General features: G+C 41.1%; 2 protein-coding genes across 2 annotated transcripts in view; one reads left to right on the plus strand and one right to left on the minus strand.

Moving 5' to 3' along the window:
* Positions 1 to 1,297: 1,297 nt before the first annotated feature.
* On the plus strand, positions 1,298 to 19,251 carry RNF139 (ring finger protein 139). The gene is made up of 2 exons (XM_006830695.1): positions 1,298 to 1,478; positions 17,426 to 19,251. Exons 1-2 carry the CDS (start codon positions 1,298 to 1,300, stop codon positions 19,249 to 19,251), a joined length of 2,007 nt encoding a protein of 668 aa, XP_006830758.1.
* Positions 19,252 to 20,058: 807 nt separating this feature from the next.
* Positions 20,059 to 24,392, minus strand: part of TATDN1 (TatD DNase domain containing 1) — a 53,312-nt gene continuing 48,978 nt past the window's right edge. Inside the window, exon 12 of the mRNA XM_006830696.1 lies at positions 20,059 to 20,255. Coding sequence (XP_006830759.1) covers positions 20,153 to 20,255 — 103 coding nt within the window. The 3' untranslated portion in view covers positions 20,059 to 20,152. The remainder of the gene's footprint in view (positions 20,256 to 24,392) is intronic.

A 24,392-nucleotide genomic window follows, 5' to 3' on the forward strand; every position in this document is an offset into this window, starting at 1 on the left:
CTTTGTCTCTCATACTTCGGACATATTGTTAGGAGGGACCAGTTGCTGAAGAAGGATATCATGTTTGGTAAGGTCAGAGAAAAAAAAAAAGACCCCCAGCGAGATGGATTGGCCAAGTGGCAGCATCGATGGACTCATGCGTGGCAACAATAATGAGGTTGGCCCAGGATCGGGCAGTGTTTCGTTCTGCTGTGCATAAGGGTCACTATGAGTCGGTACCGATGGCACCTAACAACAACAACACACCCAGTCGGAGTCCTGGTGTGGTCGCTGTGGGTTAATGCACCAGGCTGCAAAGTCGTTTGAACTGCAAGGTCGGTGGTTTAAGCTCACAAGTCACTCCTTGGAAACCCTATACAGGGTCGTTATCGGTCGGAATCGACTCAAAGGCAGTTAACAACAACAAACACACCCAGCCAAGCGCTGCTCAAAAAAAACGCACTCAGCGATGCCTCTTAGCCTCACAGACAGCTGCTCGGGTCTTTCTCTTGGACCATCTCTCAGACCAGGCCTCCAGGTGGGGTGGTCTAGGTCTGGGGAGAAACGTCTAATGGCTTTTCTTCTCCTAAATAGGTCAAAACGATGTTTATGGAACATTTAGCACTAGACCAGAAGGTCGGTTTGAACAAGGTCAGTGGTTCAAACCCACCAGGCTTCGTCAGAAACCCTATACAGGGTTTATGAGTCGGAACCGACTCCACGGCACTTAACAACAATAACAACACAACAGTAAAGCAGTTAATTTCAGTTCACCTTCATTAAGCGGATGCCTCGACGGAAGACCAGAGCTGGCGAAGAGAGCGCGTGCCACATGGTGGCGCCAACGTCGGCAATGACCTCGAGGGCCGTGACCTAAGGGGAAACCATGGCAACGCCTTGAGACGTTGCGTGATGACAACATGGGAATCGCCACTGCGCCGGATTATGACGTGGACGGCGACGCGGGCTCCGCGGTCTCGCGTGACCGCGGGGATAGCCTCTGGGCCTCGTAACAGCAGCAACCGCACAGGCAGGCGGGCGAGGTCACGATGGTGGCTTCGCGGGTGGGGGAGGCGGTGGAGGGAGGAGGAGCCAGACCTTAGCCAGGGACACCCAGAGGCCTCCCGGGGAGCCGCCGCCGCCGCCTGCTCCAGCCAGAGGGACGCGAGCGGGCGGCGGGGCGGGCCGTGCGAGAGACAGGAGAGGAGGGAGTGTGGGGGCGGAGTCACCTTCCGAGCCCCCGCCCCCGGCCGCGGTCCCCGGCCCTGCCCCCCGCAGCCCTGCCCGGCCCGGCCCAGCCCCGGTGCGGCAGCGGCTCATGGCGGCGGTGGGGCCCCCGCAGCAGCAGGTGCGGATGGCCCCTCAGCAGGTCTGGGCGGCGCTCGAAGTGGCGCTCCGGGTGCCCTGCCTCTACATCATCGACGCCATCTTCAACTCCTACTACGATTCCAGCCAAAGCCAGTTCTGCATCGGGATCCAGATCTTCCTCCGGCTGCTTGGTGAGGGAAGCCGGGGAGCCAGCGTCCCGGGTCGGTTGTGTGGGCCGAGGAAGCCCGGCCTCCTCTCTTGGAGCGGCGTGTGGGAGGGCTGAGGAGGTGATCCCTGCCCTGCCTCTGGCGAGTCAGCCCCGAGTTCGGAGTAGTCGCCCCCGGAGGCGGGCGGGCGGCTGCTGTGTTAGCATGCGGCTCTGCTGGCGGCTCCTCGGGGGAGACTCGCTGCCCTCGCGTCCTCTGCGACAGCCTGGGAAAAACACCCACCCTGCCTGCCCCGTTCGCACTGGCTGTGACCTTGGGCTAGCCGTGCCAAGGCGCGGGCCTCAGTTTCCCCCTCGTCCAAAAGGCACAGTACGTGGTTGTAATTTCTTGTGCACTCACGGGGTTCACCTGAATCGGGAGGTGTTTGCAGTCGGTGACTTTTCAGTCGAAGGGGTGACGTAGAGTTTCGAGTATCAGTCCTTGAAACCATTACTAAAAATTTTCAGGAGGAAAGAGATACTTAGAACAAGTCCTAAAATTTTCCACGAATGAACGAGAAAGTATTGGAGGTTGGGGTAACCGAAAAACAAAAACCAAAAAACCCACCACTATATACACGTGGCTAGAGACCCGGGGAGGAGTGGACTTATGCTCTGTGATGGGCTTTCAGAGCATCTTAGGCTTCACTCCCCTCTTACCTTCACTTGTACTAACCCCAGAGAAGCATTTATGCAGAATAGATTGTGTTTTTTAAATAATTGAAACTTGGCAAATGTTGTTGATGAGGTAATTCTTGTGATCAGTTTTGAGTAGACCAGCTCTTTGAAGTGTTGCTCAGGGCAAGCTGTTGGTGAGATCCTTTCTGACTTCTAAGCCCATCTGTTGCGTCTTTTATTCAACTACAGAAACAGTAGTGATAAATGCTGGATTTTGTTAAACAGTGGGTGACAGTTTGTATGGTACTTGTGCAACTCATTTTCCCTGGTATGATCTAACCTAACCTTCAAATATCCCTCAGAGGTGGTTGATGGTATTCTCATTTTAGAAATGAGGAAACTGAGGGTCATGGAGTTGAAGTGTTTTGCCCTTGGTACACAGCCAGTACCAGATTGCCAGAGGCCGAGTTTAGACTCTTCTGAGATCCCAACTCGTTCACTTTTCTCCTCTGTACAGCTGCAGTCTAGATACAGAATGGTCTAGCAATGCTCAGATAGTCCAGATATTTTGGACTTTTGAAGACATCAGCAAAATGTAAATACACAGTTGGTCCTGATTTGAATTTTTTGATTCCACAGGATTCTCTGGGTTAGATAAAGATATGAGTGTGATGTCCTTTAGCCACACAAAACTCAGTAACCCACCAGGTCCTTAATCCTAATGGTCACTACCTGGCCCTGCAAAAGTGCCCTTCCACCACTGCTTTTGGCAGTGCAGTACATGGTCCTTGGATTTCTAGACTGCTACTTCCATGCATTGTGTGTGGATCCAAGTAAAATGAAATCCTTGACGTCAGTTCTCTCCTGCGTTTATCATGTTGCTGCTTATAGGTCCAGTTGAGAGGATTTTTGTTTTTTTTTTATGTTGAGGGTGAGACTGTAGACCTAGATCTTTATCAGTAAGTGCTTCAAGTTCTTTTCATTTTCAGCAAGCAAGATTGTGTCATCTGCATATTTCAAGTGGTCAGTGAGCATTCCTCCAGGCCTGATGTGCAATTTTCTTTAGACAGTCCAGTTTCTCAGATTATCAGAATAACTATACTGACAAGGTACAACCCTGGTGCACACCTTTCTGATTTTAAACCATGCAGTATCTCCTTTTTTTGTTCAAATGACTGCCACTTGGTTTATATACAGGTTCCGTATGAATCACAATGAACTGATTGGAATTACCATTCTTCACAGTGTTATCCATAGTGTGTTATGATCCACATATTTGAATTCCTTTGCATAGTCAATAAAATGTGGGTAAGCTTCTGTCACTACCAGCTGCTCCGCGGGAGAAAGATGAGGCTTTCTACTCCTGTAAAGATTTACACCCTCGGAAACCCTGTACAGGGTCGCTATGGGTCGGAACCGACTGGACAGCACTTAACAACAACAACAACAAGCTTCTGTCTTAGTTATCCAGTGCTACTATAATAGAAATACTTCCAGTGGATGGCATTCACAAAACATTTTTTCTCTCACACTTTGGGAAGCTAGAAGTCTGAATTCAATGTGCTAGCTATGTGTGAATGTCTTTGTCCGCTTTCAGCATCTGTAGGCGCAGCATTCCTGAGCGAGGTCTGTGTTTTGGCATCAGTCCGTCCCTGAATCTAGTAACTTCACAGTTGGGTATTCCAGGTCCAAAGATGCCTTCTACTCTTGGCTGTTCTTTCTTGGTGGTGGTGGTGATGATGCTATTAAGTGCTCTGGAGTAGGTTCTGACTCAGCGCCCCTCTATGGTTTCCAGGTAGTGGCTGGTGGGTTTGAACTGATGACTTCCTGGTTAGCAATGCAGTGCCTATCCTCCAGCCCTTTTTTATCTGCTCACTTCTCTCTCCTTTTATAAGATAGAAAGTGTAGTCTGCCACACTCCTGGGAATTTCAAGCCCATAGTAGGATTAGGGGTGGTACTGTCTTTACGTGCCATCATTGAGTTGGTTCCAACTCACAGGGTTTCCAAGGAGCAGTTACCAGGTTTGAGCCGCTGACTTCATGTTTAGCAGTCTAGTGCTTATCCTACAGCACACCAGAACTCTAACCTTAATTTTTTTTTTTTTAATTTATCACATCAGATCACATCCTGGGGTGTTGTCACTAACTGCCAAACCACTGAGAATCACGGCCCAGTCAAGCTAGCACATATTTGGGGGGAGACACAATGCAGTCCACAGCAACATCTTTTTGGTATTCTCTGCTTTTGACCAAGATTATTTGACATCAGCAGTCATATTCCTTGTTCCATGTCCTCTTCTGAATCGGAATGAATTTCTGACAGTTCCCTGTACTGCTGCAATCATTTTTGAATTCTCTTCAGCACAATTTTAGTTGTATATGATATAAATGATACTGTTCAATAATTTCTGCCTTCGGTTGGATCACCATATTTTTGAATGGGCACAAATATTGGTCTTTTCCAGTAAGTTGGTCAAGTAGCTGTCTTCCAAATTTCTTGGCATAGACAAGTGAGCACATCTAGCCTTGCATTCGTTTTTTAAAAACATCTCAATAAGTATTCCATTAATTCCTGGAGCTTTGTTTTTTGCCCATGACTTTATGCAGTGTGGATGTCTCCTTTCAATACCTTCAATTCTTGATCTTGTTCTACTTCCTGAAATGGTTGCATGTGGACCAGTTCTTTTTGGTACAGTGACTCTATGTACTTCTTCCATCTTTTGATGTGTCATTCAATAATTTGCCCATAGAATCCTTCAGTGTTACATATAACTCAGGGCTGGAATTTTTTCTTCATTCTTTGAGAAATGCTCAGTGTGTTCTTCCCTTTTGGTTTTTAAGCTCAAGAGCTTTAAATTTTTCATTTTAATATTTTACTCTTTTTTTTCCCAGTTGCCCCTTAAAATTTTATGTTAAATTTTTACTTCATCATTTCTTCAACTCACTTTAGCTATTCTACATTCAAGGGCAGATTTCCTCTCTTTTAAATAAACTTATTGTTTTCTTCATGTATAATGCCCTTATATAGTTAATTATACAGCTTCTTTACATTTGCAAGAAGAAGAATTTTAATAAACTTTTTTGGTGACAAAAATTCACTCTAAACAAAAGCCAACATTTTTGAGACCCATTCTGTGGCGCATCTTACGTTGTTTGTAAAAGTGAAAGATTCCAATGTTAGCCCTACTGCCATGGAGTTTGTTCTGACACACAGTTGCCCTGTATACCGTTTCTGAGGCTGATCAGCCTTTATGGAGCAGTTCATCTGTCTCCCTTAGAGCAGCTTCTGGGTTTGTACTGCCAACTTTGCAGTTAGCAGTCCAGTGCTTGTCTTACAGCTGCACCAGGACTCCAGTAAATGGTTCAGATTGATCTACCTGATACGTTTTTTAAATATTTGATTAAAGTTTTCTCTCTTTAAAAAAATTTATCTAGTATAGTTTTGTACCTCACCCTCATTTTCAAGTGAGAAAACTGACCTGAGGTTCAGAGAAGTGAAGTGACTCATTTGATTAAAAAGAGACTTAAATTCATATGTCCAATATTAAAAAATCACTTACCATCGAGTTAGTTCTGATCCCTGGCAGCCCCATGTGTGTCACTTTGGAACTTCTTGGGGTAGAGTATTTGTTTTGTATAATTTACTTTTGTTGTTTTTGAGAATGTGTACAGCAGAACATAACACCAATTCAGTCGTTTGTACATGTGCAGTTCAGTGACATTGATTACTATCTTCCAGTTGTGCAACATTCTCCTCTCCTTTTCTGAGTTGTCCTCTCCCATTAACATGTACCCTTGCCCTAAGTTTCCTGTTTAATATTTCTAGTTGCTGTTGTCAGTTTGATCCCATTAGATAGATCTTAAAAAGCACAATGTTCAAGGCAGATATTCTGTATCTAGTAGAAAACCTAAACTATTTCTTGGCTTTAGGAAGATTTCAGGTATCGGTTTGGTTTAAGGCTCAAGGATGATCTCAGGGTAATTGTTTCTGGGATTAATACAGCTTCTTTGGCACCAGGAATTGTGGAGTCATGAGAACAAGTTCTGTTTTGACATCAAACTAGTTTTGGAATTTCAACAGGCCAGAAAATAAAAGCATTTCATTTTGGAGATTCAAATAACATACTGATAGAATAGAAGCTATTTTTGATTATTGTTTTTGGCTGGTATTGAGTTGATCCCTAGCTCAGCAGCACTGTGCTCTTTGCCTGGTCCTACACCATTCTCACAATTGAACTCTTGTGTAAAGGGGTTTCATTGGCTGATTTTCAGATGCAGATCATCACACCTTACTTCCTACTCTTAGACTGGAAGCTCCACTGAAATTTATTCAGCGTCATAGCAACATGAAAGCTACCATTGACTGGAGGGTGGTGGACGTTTCCTTGGCCAGGAATTCTCAGGGAAGAGTCTTAAGCGATTTCTTCCATACCAGTCCCACTGCAATGCTTCCTTCCCTCCTGCTGGTGTTAAATGCTAAATGAGACTCAGTCCAGAGCAGCATGGGGCTGAATGAGCCCGTTTAAATGCAAACAGAGGCCTGTGTTTTCATAGGGTTATTAGGATGGCAATTAATTGAAGTGGGCAAGGTCTTCCTAAACCAAAGAAACCCCAAAATTATAAGACAATTTTGAGAAATTTGAGTACATAAAATGAAAACCAGCTGTATAGCAAAACTTTAAAAAATCTTTAAAACGACCAACTGAGAGAAAAATACTTACATTATATGAGATTAAAGTTCTAGGAAGAGTTTTATTCAGCCAATAAGAAAAACATGCTTCCATTAAAAAATCAAAAAAACAAGACCTGTAACAAGTAAACAGATTGCAGATGGTCAATAGGCAAAATAAAGAATACTTAACCTCATTGATTTTGAAAGAAATGCATGCAGTCAGAACAAAAAGTGACTTAGATTGGTAGAATTCAGAGTTTCATTAAAACTAGTCTGATAAAAGTATGGGTAAATAAATTCACATAATTTCGGTAGACTAAAATTTGGCTCTGTCCAATGAAGTTTGTGTTATACCTTTGACTCAATTCCAATTCCAGGAGTTTGTCCTAGAGATAGATTTGTACAAAGACTATGATCAAGGGTATTCATTGCAACGTTATTGGCAGGCAGTAGCAAACCAACAATAAACTGTCAACAGTCTAAACATCTGTTAAAGATAACCATTTGGTTATATATAACCAATATAACCAATTCTCTTTAACAGATGTTCAGACAGTTGAGACATTTAAACTATATATATATGTATTTGTTGGTGTTACATACCGTGGAGTCGGTTCCGACTCAGCACCCTGCACAGGGTTTCCAAAGCTATAAATTTTTACAGGAGGAGAAAGCCTCATCTTTCTCCTGTGGAACAGCTGATAGTTTCGAACTGCTGACCTTGCAGTTCACAGCCCAATTCGTAACCACTACACCAGTAATTCTTAAAAGTGCATGATACTCGAGGCAGATTTTTCACTAGTTAAGCCAAACTATTTTGTTTGGTTTTAAGAAGACTTTGACGGTTAAAGATGATCGCAAGGCAATAGTTTCAAGGAGTCACACAGCCTAATGGCTCCAGAAAGTGTAGTTGTTGTTAAGTGCCATTGAATTGGTTCTGACTTGTAGTGAACCCTGTATAGGGTGTTTGAGGCTTTAAATCTTTGTGGGAGCAGAAAGCCACATCTTTTTCCCGTGGCCCACCCCTGGTAACCACCAGTACTATGTTGTTGTTGTTGTTAACAGTACAGCGGTTCTAACTCATGGTGAACCTGAATAGGGTTTCTGAGGAGCCAGCTAGTGGGTTTGAACCGCCAACCTTGTGTTTAGCAGCCCAGTGCTTACATCCTTTAGTGCCCCACCAGGACCTTACTTTCATAAAAAGACAAGAAAAGGTAAACATATGGAGTTCTAGGTCTCTATACGTTTACTTTTTCTTGTCTTCTTATGTAAGTAAGGACCTGGTGTGGTGCTATAGGATAAGCACTAGACTACAAAGTCAGAGGTTCAAACCCACCACTCACTGTTTAGAAACCCTATACAGGGTCACTGTGAGTCAAAAATGATTTGATATCATGGAACAACAAGAAGGTCATACAGTATTTGACCTTTTGTGATTGTCTTATTTCATTTGGCATAATGTAGAATGTATATTGTTCAGCTCCATCCATATTGCAGCAAGTGTCAGGTCTTCATATCGCTGTAGGATAAGCATTGGACTGAAAACTACAAGAGTGACTGTTCAGACCCATTATCTGCTCCTTGGAAACTTTATATACAGGGTCAATATGAGTTGCGACTGACGCGACGGCACTTAACAACAACATTAAGACTTCATTTTTTCTCCTGGCTGAGTGTATTCCATTATACATATGTACCACTTCATGCTTCTGAGCATTTAGGTTGTTTCCGCCTTTTGGTTACTGTGAATAATACTGCAGTGAACATTAGTATACATGTCTCTCTTTGAGTTTCTGCTTTCAAGTCTCTGGGGGTACATACTTAGGAATAGAATTTCTGGGCCATATATGTGCTCTATTTTTGCTCTTTTGAGGAACTGCTGCCCCACCGGTTTCCACAGCAGCTATATTGTTTTGCATTCCCTCCAGCATTGGAAACAGGTTGCAATTTTCCCACAGCCTCGCCAGCTTTTGTTATTTAAAAAATCTTAGCCATCCTGGTGTGGCACTGTAGGATAAAGCACTGGACTGCAAGGTTGGTTTGAACCACAAGGCCAGTGCTCCTTGGAAACCCTATACAGGGTCTTTGTGAGTTGGGTCCACTCAGTTGGCACTTAACAACAACAACTGTCTTAGTAGGAATGTAATAGTATCATGATGCTGAGCATCTTCTCATGTGTTTTGGTATCCATTTGAATGTTCCTTCAGGTCCCTTGTCTATTTTATGATTGGGTTGTTGTCTTTTTCAAGTTGTCGAAGTTTTATATGTATTTTGGGTGTTAGATTGTTGTCAGATATATGGATTCTAAAGATACTCTCCTAGTCAGTAACTTGTCTTCTCATTTTTCTGGTAAAGTTTTTTGATGAACAAAAGTTTTAAAGTTTTACATTGTTGTTAGATGCCTTTGAGTTTGTTCTGATTCATAGTCACTCTAAGCACAACAGAATGTCAGCTACTACCCAGTCCTGTGCCAGCCTCACAGTTGTTATATTTAAGACCATTGTTGCAGCCGCTGTATTATGCTATTTCATTGGGGGTCTTTGTCTTTTTCACTACCCCTCTACTTTGCCAAGCATGATGTCTTTCTCTATGGACAGGTCCCTTCTGATAATACGTCCAAAGTACTTGAGATGAAGTCTTACCATCCTCACTTCTAAGCATTCTGTTTGTACTTCTTCCAAGATGATATTTGTTTGTTCTCTTGGCAATCCATGCTACTTTCAGTATTCTTTGCCAGCACCACAATTACAGATGCACTGATCTTGTCTACTCTTCCTTATTCATTGTCCAGCTTTCATATGCAGAAGAAGTGATTGGATTTTTGAGGTCTCATTTAATTAGTCTTTTGCTGTTTGTGCTTTTGTTATTGTTGAAAGCTAGGCCAGACAGCTTTGTCTCTGTTTGTTCGTCTTAAGAATTTTATGGTTTTAGTTAACGCTTTTAGGTTCTTAATCCATATTGAAATTGTTTTTGTGTATGTTGTATGAGATGGATCCAGTTTCATTTTCGGCATGTAGAAATACAATTTTCCCAGCACCATATTGAAGAGACTCTTCTTGCTCCATCAAATGGACTTAGCACTGTTGTCAATAGCACCCTTATCACATAGCATAGTGGTTCCACATTGGGCTGCTAACCTCAAGGTCAGCAGTTCGAAACTACCAGCTGTTCTTGCAGGAGAAAGATGAGGCTTTCTGCTTTAGTAAAGATTTACAGCCTTGAAAACCCTATGCAGAGTCACTGTGAGTTGGACCCAACTCCACAGCACATCATCACCACCACCATAGATGTGTGGCTCTATTTCTGGACTCTCACTTCTTTTCCATTGCCTTAAGTGTCTGTTGTAGCAATACCAGGCTGTTTTGATTACTGTAGCTGTGCAAGATGTTTTAAAATTGGTAAGTGTGAGTATTCCTGCTTTGTTCTTCTCTTTCAACATTGTTTTTTTTAACTATTCAATCAATACCTCTGGCCATCCATATAAAGTTAGAGATAGTTTTTCCTGTTAAAGTAAAGGCCATTGAAATTTTGATTATTGTTGTTAAGTGCTGTGGAGTCAGTTCTGATTCATAACCACGTTGTATAGGGTTTCTAGGGAGTGACTGATGGGTTTGAACCATCAGCCTTGGGGTTAGTAGTCCTGTGGGTATCCTATAGTGCCACACCAAGACTCCGAAATTTTGATTAGGATTGCATTAAATCTGTAGATCATTTGGGTAGTACTGACACCTTAATAGTTAACACTTCCTATCCATGAACATGGAACATCTTTCCATTTATTTAAGTCTTCTTTATTTTCTTTCAGCAATGTCTTAGAGTTTTCATTGTACAAGTTTTTCACATCCTTGGTTAGATTTATTATGTATTTTATTAGATGCTATGAGTAGGCACTGGACTGTGAACCACAAGGTTGGCAGTTTGAACCCACCAATTGTTCTGTGGGAGAAAGATGAAGGCTTTCTGCTTCTGCAAAGATTTACAGCTTTGGAAACCTTATAGGGTTGTTATGTGCCCCAGTTAACAACAATAGCATTATAAATGGAATTGTTTCCCTAACTGTCCATTGCTGTTGTGTTCAGAAGCAAACTGTTGTTTGTTGGCCTTGTACCTTACAATGTTGCAAATTACACTATTCTAGAAATTTTTCTTGTAGACTCTTTGGGGTTTTCTATATCTGCAGAAAGATGAGGCTTTCTACTTCTACAAAGATTTACAGCCTCAGAAACCCTTTACAAGGTTGCTGTGAATCAAAACTGACTTGACAGCACTTAACAACAACATCATCATCTGTATGTAGAGTTTCCTTCTACTATTCCAGTCTGGATACCTTGTATTTGTTTTCTTGTGTTCTGTGCTGGCAAAGACATCTAATACAATATTAAGTAGGAGTGGTGAGAGAAGGCATCCATGTCTTTCCCCCAATTTCAAGGGAAAGATTCTTTCTCCATTAAGTATAATGTTGACTTTTCATACAGGTGGCCTTCAAAGAGTTTGTGGAAAAATGAAGTAAAAGACAGTGGAACTTTTCATGAAGTTTTTGAAGCCTCTTTGTATGTGCCCTGAATTATAGTGACGAATTTCAATTTTATTTCATTCTTCTTCAGGATTTTCATATGGATTTTATCAAATTCTTTTTTCTGTATCCATAGAGATGATCGTGTTCTATTGATGTGGTCTATTCTATTGATGGATTTTCTAACTTTGCACCATTCCTGGAGTACGTCCCACTTGGTCATGGGGTAGGATTCTCTTTAAAAATATACTGTTAGATTCTGTTCCTATTTTGTTGAAAACATTTGTGTATATATATATTCATAAGAGATACTGGTCTTTAGTTTTCTTTTACTGTGGTGTCTGGTTTGGTATCAGGTTTATGTTTGCTTCATAGAATGAATTAGGGGACATTCCTTCTTTCTCCATCTTTTGGAAGTGTTTAAATAGTATTGGTGTCAATTCTTCTCTGAATGTTTGGTAGCATTCCCTAATGACACCATCTGCCCCAGGATTTTCTGTTGTTGGGAAGTTGGGTTTTTTTTTTTTTTTTAAGTTTTTAATTGTGAATTATGTGGGTTTACATGGGAGCACATCAGTTTGTTGTTGGGAAGTTTTTGATGACTGATTTGATCTTTCCATGTGTTAATGGGTCTGTTGAGACCTACTGTTTCCTTTTGAGTCATTTTAGGTAGGTTGTGGGCTTCCAAGAATTTGTCCATTTCTTCTAGGTTATCTACTTTGTTCACACTATTCTAATTCTCTGTTTTTATCCTGTCAATAATATCACCTCTATCATATTAAATGTTGCTTATTTTCGTCTTTGTCAGTATAGCTAAAGGTTTTTCAATCTTATTGACCTTTTCAAAGAAAAGACTTCTGAGTTCAGTGATTCTGTTTTTCTGTTTTCAATTTTATTTATGCTCAGATCTTTGTTACTTCCTTTATCATGGTAGTTTTGGGTTTAGTTTGATCTTCTCTTTGTAGTTCTTGGAGCTGTCAAGTTAGACTATTATTTGCTCTTTTTCATATATGCATTTATTTTTATAAAGCAAGTGTTGCCTTCCCTGAATCTCATAAGTTTTGTTGTGTTGTGTTTTAATTTTCATTTGATTTAAGAAATGTGTACGTTCTCTTTTGATATCGTTTCATTGCCATGGTTACAATCCGCTCCATGCATCATCAACCAACCAGAGTATACCCTACAAGGTGTCTAGCTTTTATATCTAGCTTCACTCCATTGTGGGCAGAGAAACTACTTTGTATGGTTTTAGTCTTTTAAAATTTATTGAGACTTGATTTGCTATCTAAAATGTGATCCATAAGGTTTTCAAGTCTGTGCCCTTTGGGAAGCAGATTGCCGGGCTTTTCTTCCAGGGCACTGCTGGGTGGCTTGACCAGCAGTCTTTCAGCTAGTAGTAGAGCACTGAACTGTTTATTTAATGAATAACTGGTGAAGATTAGTTTGCCATTTTGTGACTAGCAACTTGACAAAAATAAGTAATAGTTCCTGCTTGATATGCTCCCGATAACTGGCATAATACTATGGCATAAAACTATAAATATAGTTTGTTTGGTTTTGGATCATTTTATGGATTTTTTTAAAAAATAAGTTTTTATTGTGAATGGAGTGATAAGGATTAGTGTTAAGTTTTGTCTCAGAAAATAATACCTTTTTTTCCTACTTAGAAAAAGTAAGGTTATGTATGGCATTTTTGCTGTTAAGTGCTGTTGAGTTGGTTCCAACTCATAGTGACCCTGTATAAGATTCACAGGGAGAGCTCATGAGTTTGAACCATCAACCTTGTAGTTAGTAGTCCAGTGCCTATCTTACAGTGACGCACTAGGACTCCTGTGTATGGCATAGTAGTCTCATTTCCTTAAGACATCTTCCATGGAAAATGTTTTAATCCTGCTTGAAAAGTCTTTTTTTCATTGATAGCGCCTGTTCCTGGCTTCTAACTCATTAGGTTATTAGTGGCTTACCTGCTTGGATGATCAGGTGGTTCTTAGTCAGAGATTTATGAGGGAGCTTCAGAAGTCTGTAGAAAGTTGAATGAAATGGAATTTTTTCACCAACTTTTGAAGCCCCCTCAGATGTATCCTTCAGGTGAGTTTGTCCTTGTGTTCTCCTTTCCACAAGTGACTTGCCATCTTCAGTCTGTGGCCAGAGTCATCATTCCAAGGAACTAACTAACACTTGCTTTTACATGCAATAGTTTGTGAAATACTCCAAGTGTATTTTGTGGAGATGTAATCAAAATATTACATGCTGCAAATGTGGATAGATAGTATTTCATTTTATCATAGAATTTGTCACTTTTTCTGTACTTCCAGGATCTGATTTTTGCCCTTTGGTATCATAGGTTTCATTTTCTAAGCAAGCTGGATTTGTTGACTGCCTTTAACATAATCTAGAATGTGAACAAATATTTCCCAACCAATTACTAATTGTATTATTTTGTACAATATATTTTGGGTTAGCGTAGTGGTTATGAATTGGGCTGTGAACCGCAAGGTCAACAGTTCAAAACTACCAGCTGTTCCATGGGAGAAAGGTGAGGCTTTTCTGCTCCCATAAACATTTACAGCCTCAGAAACCCTGTACAGGGTCACTATGAGTTGGAACCAACTCCACGGCACATAACCACCACGTGTACAAAAGAAGGGTGCGACTTTGTCTCTCATACTTTGGACATGTTTTCAGGAGGGCACAATCCTGGAGAAGGATATCATGCTTGGTAAGATGGTCCGTGAAAAAGAGAAAGGCACTGCCCCCTCCAAACAGGATGGATCGACACAGTGCCAGCAACAATAGGCTTAAAGGTTAGCGGCAATCAGAGGGTTGGCCCAGGACTGGGCAGTGTTTCATTCTGTTGTGCATAGGGTCACAATGAGTTGGAGCTGACTGGATGGCATATAACAACAACAATATGTATATGACAGGGCCTTGGTTGAGATCAAAGGGACATTCTATAATAGAGCAAATGCTCATGTACTAAGATATGCATTGTCATTACTGGTGAGTGAATGGTAAAAATTGGAATGTGACATTGGTGATAGAAACAAAACTGGACTGGAGATCGCATGATAGAATTTTACGAGACCAAAGACCTATTCATTGGATGTTGTTAAATGCTGTTGTCAGTTCAGACTCATAGCAAACCCTGCATAGGGTTTTTCTAAGGAGCCGCTGGTGGGTTTGAGCCACCAACCTTGCAGTTCAAACCGATCTTGCTGTTCAATGCTTATCTTATAGCACCACACCAGGAAATCATTCATTGGATATAACACATTTTCAGCATAGTGGTGGTGAGCCGTGGAGTCGATTCTGACTCATAGCGATCCTGCATAGGGTTTCCGAGGCTGTAAATCTTTATGGGAGCAGAAACCCTCATCCTTCTGCTGCAGGATTGCTGGTAGTTTTGAACTGCTGACATTGAGGTTAGCAGCCCTACTCGTAACCACTATGCTACCAAAGCTCCTTTCAACGTAACTGGTGATCTCACCAGATGGAACCATAGGAATCAAATTGACTATAGGTGTGGATAGAGGCCTTGGAGCAGCTTCGTATCATCAGTCAGAACAAGGTTAGGGACTGATTTTAGTATAGATTCTCAGTTACTCATATGTAAATTCAAGTTGAAGCTTAAGAAAACGAAATCCACAAGAGCCAAAATATATCCCACCTGAATTTTAGAGCGTCTCAGAAATAGATTTGACACTTTGGACACTAATGATCGAAAACCAGACAGCTAGTGGGATGATGTCAAGGACATCAAACATGAAGAAAGCAAAAGGCTCTTAAAAAGACAGGAAAGGACGAGAAGATGAAAATGGATATCAGAACAGACTCCGAAGAGGCACTTGAGCACAGAGAAGCTAGAGTGAATGGGGAAAATGATGAAAAGATGGAGAGAAATTTTCAGAGGACAGCTTGAGAAGTATAATGAAATGTACAAAGACCTAGAATTAGAAAACCAAAAGGGAAGAATGTGCCCAGCATTTCTCAGATTGAAAGAGCTGAAGAAAAAAAAAAATCAAGTCTCTTGTAATATTGAAGGATTGTATGAGCAAAATATTGAACCATGAAGGAAGCATCAAAAGATGGAATACCTAGAGCCACTGTACCAAAAAGAACAGGTCGATGTTTAATCATTTCAAGAGGTAGTTCATATGATTAAGAACCAATGATATCGAAGGAAGAAGTCCAAGCTGCAGTGAAGGCAGTGGTGAAAAACAAGGCTTCAGAAATCCATGAAATACTTTCTGTGAAATGTTTGACCAAACAGATGCAATGCTAGAAGTACTTACTCATACATGCCAAGAAATTTGAAAGACCTGGCCAACTGACTAGAAGAAAGAGACCCACATTTATAAAAACTGTCATAGCATCACATGGCCAGTGAACAGCCAGACATCCAAGCCAGATTCAGAAGATGTGGAATTGCTGATGTTATATGGATCTTGGCTGAAAGCAGAAAATACCAGAACAGTGTTTACCTGTATTTTATTGAATATACAAAGGTATCCAACTGTGTGTAGAGATAACATTGCAAAGAATGGAAATGACAAAACACTTCATTGTCCTCACGAGGCATGATAGTAATTTGAGCCATATAAGTATTTTGAGAAGAGCAGTGAAAAAGAGGTTACTTGGTTATGACTTACAGATGGATTTAGATGAGTTTTTAGAGGTTGTTGTCACTGAGAAAGGGCAAAGGTAGGTGTCAGTAGAACTTGACAATGAATTGTCAATGTTTGAGGCTTTAGGGTAAGGGATAGTATTGAGAAAAAGATCTTTAATTAAAATGGAAATCACAAGGAAGAAAGTAGGTTTTAGTGGAAGGCCAGTTAGGTTTTATAAATTTTGAATTTTGCAGTTTTAGAACTAGAGTTATTTGGCAGTCGTTCCCATAGCTGAAACCTTGAGTAATGATATATTTATTGTCATCTCCTTTAAAAAAAAAAGTATTTTTTTAAGTACAAAGACAGATGGTGGAGACAGCACCCATGAGACCATTTACATTGTTTAACTATGGGATTTTGGAGGAGGGAGATTCATTGTCATTAAAAAATACATATGGTTTGATTTTTTAAATTTACTTTTATAATTTGAATAACAATAAAAAGTTGACTTTATGAGGGAAGGTGTCCTGTTTGTAGCATTGTAGAATAAGCAGCAAGGTCAGCGGTTCAAACTCATCAGCCTCTCCTCAGAAACCCTATGAGTCAGAACCAACTAGACAGCACTTAACAACAACACTGATATGAAGAAAAAGACTCAATAATTAAACAGGGAAAAAGGAAGTTAGGGGCTGTATCTGCAACTTGAAGGTAAGTATGTGGAGGAAGAAAGAGTGAATTTGGACCCTTGTGAATTTTCTGAGCAGGAAAAGATAAGCACTGGCGTGAATTCATAGTGTGAAGAGAGGAAGGAGTAGAGAACTTGATTTCCTAAAGACTTTAAAAAAAAAAAAAAGAATTTAAATATACTCATAACAAGTTTTTGTAAGAACAAATGTTTTTTATTTTGGTTCTTTAAAATTCTTCAGTTTTTGCTGATGGAATAATGATTATGAAATTCTTTAAAATCTGTTGTTTCAAGAAGTTTTAACTTTTTAAAAAAATGTATCATTTTCAAAGGACTAACTAATAAACCCCGTAAATCAGTCTACACACCCCGGAAATCAGAACTAGATGCTGATAGCCACCACCCCCAACTGCTCTGAAAGGGATCACATTAGAAGGCCCTGCATAGAATGGGAGAAAATGTTGAACAAAATCATAAAAAATACCAGGCTTACTGGTTAGACAGATTGGTGGAACCTCAAGACAGTGGCCCTTGGTCACGCTTCGGGTTTTTATTCACCTCTGTGACTCAGTTTCCAGCCAAGCAATAAATGGGTATATGAGGGAGGGGTGGGGGCAACAACACAAGTGAGGTATGCACACCATAGAATGGTCAACTACTCAAGATCAAAAGGGCAAATAATAATACGCTTGGTCTATCTTTAGGCATAATTATCTTGAGCGTCAACTGTGTTAGGGTTCAGAACTGAAGTTGTTAAGTGAAGAATATTTTGACTAGTGGGAAAACCTTCTTTGGAATGTTTCACTTCAATGACTTTTTGTCTTTTCTCTCTTCTTAGGGATGTTTGTATCCAGTATTGTTCTCATCTTGTCACAGCGATCACTTTTCAAGTTTTACACGTACAGCTCAGCCTTTCTACTAGCTGCAACTTCAGTATTGGTGAATTACTATGCTTCTTTGCACATTGACTTCCATAGTGCCTACAACACATCAGCTTTTGGAATTGACCTGCTTCCTCGAAAAGGCCCTTCGCTATGGATGGCACTGATCGTTCTACAGCTAACATTTGGAATTGGATACATAACGTTACTCCAAATTCATTCCGTCTATTCACAGTTAATCATTTTGGATCTCTTGGTTCCTGTAATAGGCTTAATCACAGAGCTCCCAGTCCACATCCGAGAGATGTTAGTTTTTATTTCTTCTTTGATTCTCACATTAAATACAGTGCTTGTGTTGGCAGTTAAACTTAAGTGGTTTTATTATTCCGCACGGTATGTCTATCTTTTAGTGAGGCACATGTATCGAATTTATGGATTACAATTACTGATGGAGGACACGTGGAAGAGGATTCGTTTCCCAGATATACTTAGAGTTTTTTGGCTAACGAGAATTACAGCTCAGGCAACAGTGTTGACATACATTTTAAGGATGGCCAATGACACTGGGTCCATCTTCATTTCCTGGGATGATTTCTGGGAGCTCATTTGCAATCTGATCATTAGTGGATGCGATTCGACACTAACTGTTCTAGGCATGAGTGCCGTAATCTCCTCCGTAGCCCATTATTTGGGACTTGGAATACTGGCCTTCATTGGATCAACTGAAGAGGACGACAGGCGTCTTGGCTTTGTAGCACCTGTCTTGTTTTTTATTTTGGCCCTCCAGACTGGTTTGAGTGGGCTCCGGCCAGAAGAGAGACTCATTCGCTTAAGTAGAAACATGTGCCTTCTATTAACTGCAGTCCTGCATTTCATCCATGGGATGACAGACCCCGTGTTAATGTCGCTCAGTGCCTCTCACGTGTCATCATTTCGTAGACATTTTCCTGTGCTGTTTGTCTCTGCTTGCCTGTTTGTTCTTCCTGTTTTACTCAGTTACGTTCTTTGGCATCACTATGCACTAAATACTTGGTTGTTTGCAGTTACAGCCTTTTGTGTGGAACTATGCTTAAAAGTCATTGTTTCCCTCACTGTTTACACGTTGTTCATGATTGACGGCTACTATAATGTCCTCTGGGAAAAGCTTGATGATTATGTCTACTATGTTCGTTCAACAGGCAACATTATTGAGTTTATATTTGGAGTAGTAATGTTTGGAAATGGGGCTTATACTATGATGTTTGAGTCAGGAAGTAAAATTCGGGCTTGTATGATGTGCCTACATGCATATTTTAACATCTATTTACAAGCAAAAAATGGGTGGAAGACATTTATGAATCGTAGGACCGCTGTTAAGAAAATTAATTCACTTCCTGAAATCAAAGGGAGCCGCTTACAAGAAATCGATGATGTATGTGCAATCTGCTATCATGAGTTTACCACATCTGCTCGCATCACACCGTGTAACCATTACTTCCATGCACTTTGCCTTCGGAAATGGCTGTACATTCAAGACACTTGTCCAATGTGCCATCAGAAAGTGTACACTGAAGATGACATCAAGGATAGCTCAAATACATCTAACAACAACGGCTTTATTGCACCCAATGAAAATCCCGAGGGAGCTATACTAGAAGCTGCTGCTGACTCGGACAGGGAACAGGATGATGACGACAGTACAGACTGCGACGACAATGATGACGACGTTCAAAGAGCAAGAAATGGCGAGATCCGGCACACAGGCCCGGTGGCGGGAGAATTTATTGATGATGATACTGATTAAAATAGCATTTCCTAATCATTGAGGTATTTGTTTAAAATTCAGTTCCTCCAAAATGGAATAATATGCTTCACTTCAGTGTGTAACCAAGCACAAAAACAGTATCCATGTTGAATCTGTGAATGGTTTTCCGTTTACTGTGATGTGCTATTGTAAATATACCTCTTTAATTACTTCTGGTCTCTTTGGTGACCTATTTAAATTTGTGTACATTATTGTACATAGAATAAAATGTTTTCACATGTTTTTATGACAAAATGTGAACAAACAGCTTTTTAATAGATGTAATAGTATACGGTGCGTCACCTGTGCCAAAGATTTCTTCAATGAAGTCATATGATGTCTATAACTGTGGACCCTAGTTTTTCTTTAAAATGAGTGAAAGAATGAAAAAACAGTCAGAGTAAAACACAAGTCAAGGAAATGAAAGCATTTGAACCAGAGGATAAAGACTATCCATGGTGTTTTAAAACCAAGAGGGAAAACTGGTCCGAGAAATCTGAGAGTAGCAGTGTAGTTGTGCTGAGTCTGAAGTTCAGAGGCTGAGTCAGAGTTGAAGAATACGCTTGTATCAACTAAACTTCAGTAAGAACCAGAATGTGCTTGCTGTAAAGCTGTATATTTGCTGGTCATTCTGTATTTGCAGTGTTGACGTAAAATTGTCCTTTCATACTGTGGATGAGATTACAAAAATGAAAATAGAGGATTTTCACTGTTTTAAATAAATAGGGCTTTAGTGATACGAAAAATCTTGATCTGACCTACGGAAATAAATGAGAAGAATGGTGTATGGTGATATACAATACCTCTTTTACACTGCTTCCAGATAAGTCCTTTATTGACGCTTTCAGTAAGGTTTACCATAAAATGTTACATACATGATGGAAAGCAGAAGACATACCAATTACATACCAGCGAAAAAGACTTTAATGGTGTTGTTATACAGGGTATTGGCTAACTCCAATGGGTCTTCATCCCTCACTGCTGCCATGATCTCCAGTATTTGACTACAACAGACAAAAATAGACAGTCAGCTCCCCGTACTCTCCAAGGTCTGTAGTCATCACCGTCCATGGAAAGAGCATGTACGGACACCTTTAGCACAGCAAGTCAAAGCTTAATTAAAAATTTCAGCAAGAACATTAAAGTTTACTTTGTTGTTAAGTGCCGTTGAGTTGGCTCCGACTCATAGCAACCCTGTAGAGGGTTTCCAAGGAGCAGCTGGTGGGCTTGAACTGCCAATCTTGTGGCTTGCAGTCTAGTGCTGATCCTCCAGCACCACAGCAGGAGTCCTAGTTAACTTCACATCAGTTACAAAGCAGCCCTCTAAATCATGCAGCCCAATGATGAGCTCCCCCAATGGAAATGAGTCCTTTTAAACGGCTTCTTAACACAATCATTGTCAACATTATAAAAGCAAAAGGGAGACACTTTTATTTTTATATGTATGTGTGTATGTGTATGTATGTAGAGTCCTGGTTCTAAGGTTGGTGGTTCAAACTCACCAGCTGCTCCCTGGAAACTATACAGGGTTATTATAAGTTGGCACTGACTTGAAGGCATGTAATAACATGTACTGCCAACTCATAGCGATCCTATAGGTTTGAGTAGAATTGCTCCTCTGGTTTCCCAGGCTGTAAATCTTTATGAGAACAGTCTCATTTTTCTCCCACAGAGCAGCTGGTAGTTTTTTTTTTTTTTTTTTTGAACCACTGACTTTATAGTTATCAACCTCATGCTCTCGGGGCTCCTTTGAAATCACAGCGACCCTGTATAGTTTCCATAGAGGGGCTGGTGGGTTTGAACCACCAACCTTAAGGTTAGCAGTCTAATTGCTTATCCTACAGTGCCACACTAGGACTCCATTATGTTGTTAAGTGCAGTCTAGTTGGCTCCTACTCATAGCGACCCCTATATAGGTGTTCCAAGGAGCAGCGGATAGGTTTGAACTGCCGACCTATAGTTAACAGTCCAGGAAAATGGCTGTATGATCACTAGCACTATGATCACAACAGACGCACTTTCAGACTAAGGTATGGTGTGGTGAGGAGTGCCCGGCCATGAGTGAGCCGGGATCCCACAAGGTTTCCCCTGCACAACCAAAGGGCCCATGGTTCAGTTTCTCTGCTGAACAATGGCAGTAATATTATGTACTGCTGTGTGCTGTTGAGTCAGTTCTGACCCTGTGTAGGAAAGCTGTAAGTCCTCACAAGAGCAGAAAGGAGCAGAAAGCCTCATCTTTCTTCCATGGAGGACTGGTGGACTCAAACCGCTGTTATTGCTGTTAGAAGCCCAACATGTAATAAACTATACCAGGGCTCTATGTGCAGGTAAATATTCGTTATACATGAGTTAGAAATTTCTAAAGTCAGAATTAAACATTTACATATGGTTAGTCATTAGGTTTTTTGTTCCTTTAATGGGTATCCTGAATATGAACTCCTAAAGGAATAAGAGGAGACCTAAGATCAACTGGAGTTTTTCTTGTTCTGTAATTCCAAACCCAAAACCTGTTGCCAGTGAGTTGATTCCAATTGGTAGCAACAGATCAGAGCAGAATGGCCTCAGTTTGAACAGCAGAATGTTGTGGTCTTCAGAGGAGTGGCTAGTGGGTTTGAACTGCCAACTTTCTGGTGAGCAGCTGAGCACTTAACCACTATGCCACCAAGGCTCCTTGGTTCTATAATTGGCACTAAAGCTTACTTAAGATAATAAATGAACTGACTACTAAATTTTTGTTAACAGTCACGCTTAAAGCAAATCTGTTAAACATTTAAGTGAGGAAACAGTCCAGTTCTCGCAAGCTGCCGAATCACCCTGTCAGAACTCGTGGGGATTGAACTCAGAAGTCGTGTTGCTGGTGGCATCCCGTGCTGTAAGTCTCTGGCAGCGTAGTAGCTAGGACAGCCTTTTACACTCACACGATGTACACTCAAGTGGCCTAAGAAGCTGTAGCTGCTCTAGGAAATAACATGAAGTTTACTGTCCCTGAGAACTGAATGGCTTATTTTGTTCAACGTGGCATTTTTATACTAGGCACAGGTTTTAAAAGTCATGCAAACAATAATCTGATTCAGGTGTTACTACATGCATCAGACTGCAAGATGTATGAAGAAAATGTGTGGAAAAATTGAATGTGGGGAGATGATAGCATTTTTCCATGAACTTTCTGAAGTCCCCTTTTGATTCCTGGCACCCATCTCTCCCCATTCCAGCCCTCCATCCATACTGATGCCAGCTACAACTTACAAAACAAAGCCCCCACTGCTACATCCCTGCTTAAAATCCTCTGAGTCCTGATAAGATCTAGACTAAAGCTGCCTGATTGTGAGGCGGCCTCACTCGGCCTTCCCAGACACCTTCCTCCACTTACTGCCTGCAGCCTACTTTGTCACACTGAGCTCATTGTGCCCCTGGATCAGCCAGGCCCTCTGGAGTCCACTTTGTTCAAGAGGACCTTTGGCTGGCCTTAGAGAACTGGAGAAATGTCACCTCAGGAAAGCGCTGGTGTCCTCAGACCTGAGCAGCAGCAGCAGCACTGTCCTGGACCATCGTTTAGCTACTTCTCGGCTCCGGAACCCACTAGACGGCACCTAACCACCACCACTGCTCCGGAGTCTGCTGTGAGGCCAGGGACTACCTCATTCCTCTGTAGCCTTAGTAATGTGTACTTTTCCTGGTATGGCAGGTGCTCCAAAACATTTCTGGGAATTATCTAAAAGACCTCTACACACAGAACGTCGTGCTGTTACTGGGATGGAGGCTGATAAAAATGATTGGTAAAATAGGAATGAACTTGCTACTTAATTAATCACCACTAGACTAGAGGCACGTGCGTGCTTTTGAAATATGGTTAAAATGTCAGTTTGCTTATTTTCCCATGTGCCACCTCTGTTAAAGAGCTGGTAATTCGAGATGACAGCATATACTCAAACCTTTATCATTCCTAATAGTCTATATTTAAAAACACATTGACATTGGTCTTAAAAATAGATAGCTCAAGTCAATGAGTAATTATTTTACTTAAGACTGAGGCAGTTTCAAAACTGACAGTAAACTGTTGGCAACTACCAGCTGACTGCTGGCAAAATACCCATTTCTTGTCTCCAAAGAAGCATTCAGAATTTAAAAATACTTATTCACCTATGAGTTTTAAAGCATTCATTCTTTGCCAGCACCAACTTAATAAAGGAAGAGAATCTTTCAAAATACTTGTAAAAAATAATCCTCCACTATTCTGCCTGCTGAATTTTTTTGTTGTTATGTGCCACGGAGTCAGTTCCAACTCAGCGACCCCATACAGGGTTTCTGAGGCTGTAAATCTTTACGGGAGCAGAAAGCCTCATCTTTCTCCCGCTTAACAGCTGGTAGTTTCGAACTAACTGCTGACCTTGCAGTTCGCAACCCGATTCGTAACCACTACGCTACCAGAGCTCCTTGGCTGAATTTTAGGTCTAGTTTAAACTTACTTTAAAAAGATGGTAACTATAGAAGAAGCAATTCCAGTCTTCGAGTCCTGGTGTGGCGCTGTAGGATAAGCACTAGACTACTCTGGTAGCGTAGTGCTTACGAATCGGTCTGCTAACCTTAGGGTCGGCAGTGTGAAACCACCAGCTGTTTGTGGGGGAAAGATGAGGCATTCTGGTCCCGTAAAGATGTGCAGCCTCGGAAACCCTGTGCATGGTCTCTATGGGTCGGAACCAATTCCTGGTACTTAACAGCAACAAGAACTAGCCACAAGGTAGGTGGTTCAAACCCACCAGCTGATCCTTGGAAAACCCTGTACAGGGTCAAAACTGACTCAGAATAACATTCCAGTCTTAATTCCATACTAACTTTTGTAATTGCTATAAATATGCCCAATTATCTGAATTTACAGTAAACCATACTAGAACTGAGTCTCAGTTGAAATGATCTGCTTTATGTAAATAGAAATGGGATGATGTGCCTGCTGAGATAATACTACCAACCTCTCCTGGCTGCAGACTTATTCTTATCTGCTCCTGCCAGATGGGCAGCAGGCCCTCTTGGCACATGTGCCATGTGTTATCATTACACACAGATTCATAGAGATGGAATTTCTAGCAGGTTCTCCCTTATCCTGATGTGGGGACAAGGAACTCCTCGTATCACTCATACTCTTG

Source organism: Chrysochloris asiatica, unplaced genomic scaffold (assembly GCF_000296735.1).
Source record: "Chrysochloris asiatica unplaced genomic scaffold, ChrAsi1.0 scaffold00001, whole genome shotgun sequence".
Classification (NCBI taxonomy): Eukaryota; Metazoa; Chordata; class Mammalia; order Afrosoricida; family Chrysochloridae; genus Chrysochloris; species Chrysochloris asiatica.

Coding starts and splice junctions, on each gene's coding strand:
- RNF139 (XM_006830695.1), top strand. CDS start 1,298: ATGGCGGCGGTGGGGCCCCCGCAGCAGCAGGTGCGGATGGCCCCTCAG. Junction 1,479..17,425: donor GATCTTCCTCCGGCTGCTTG/GTGAGGGAAGCC, acceptor CTCTCTTCTTAG/GGATGTTTGTATCCAGTATT.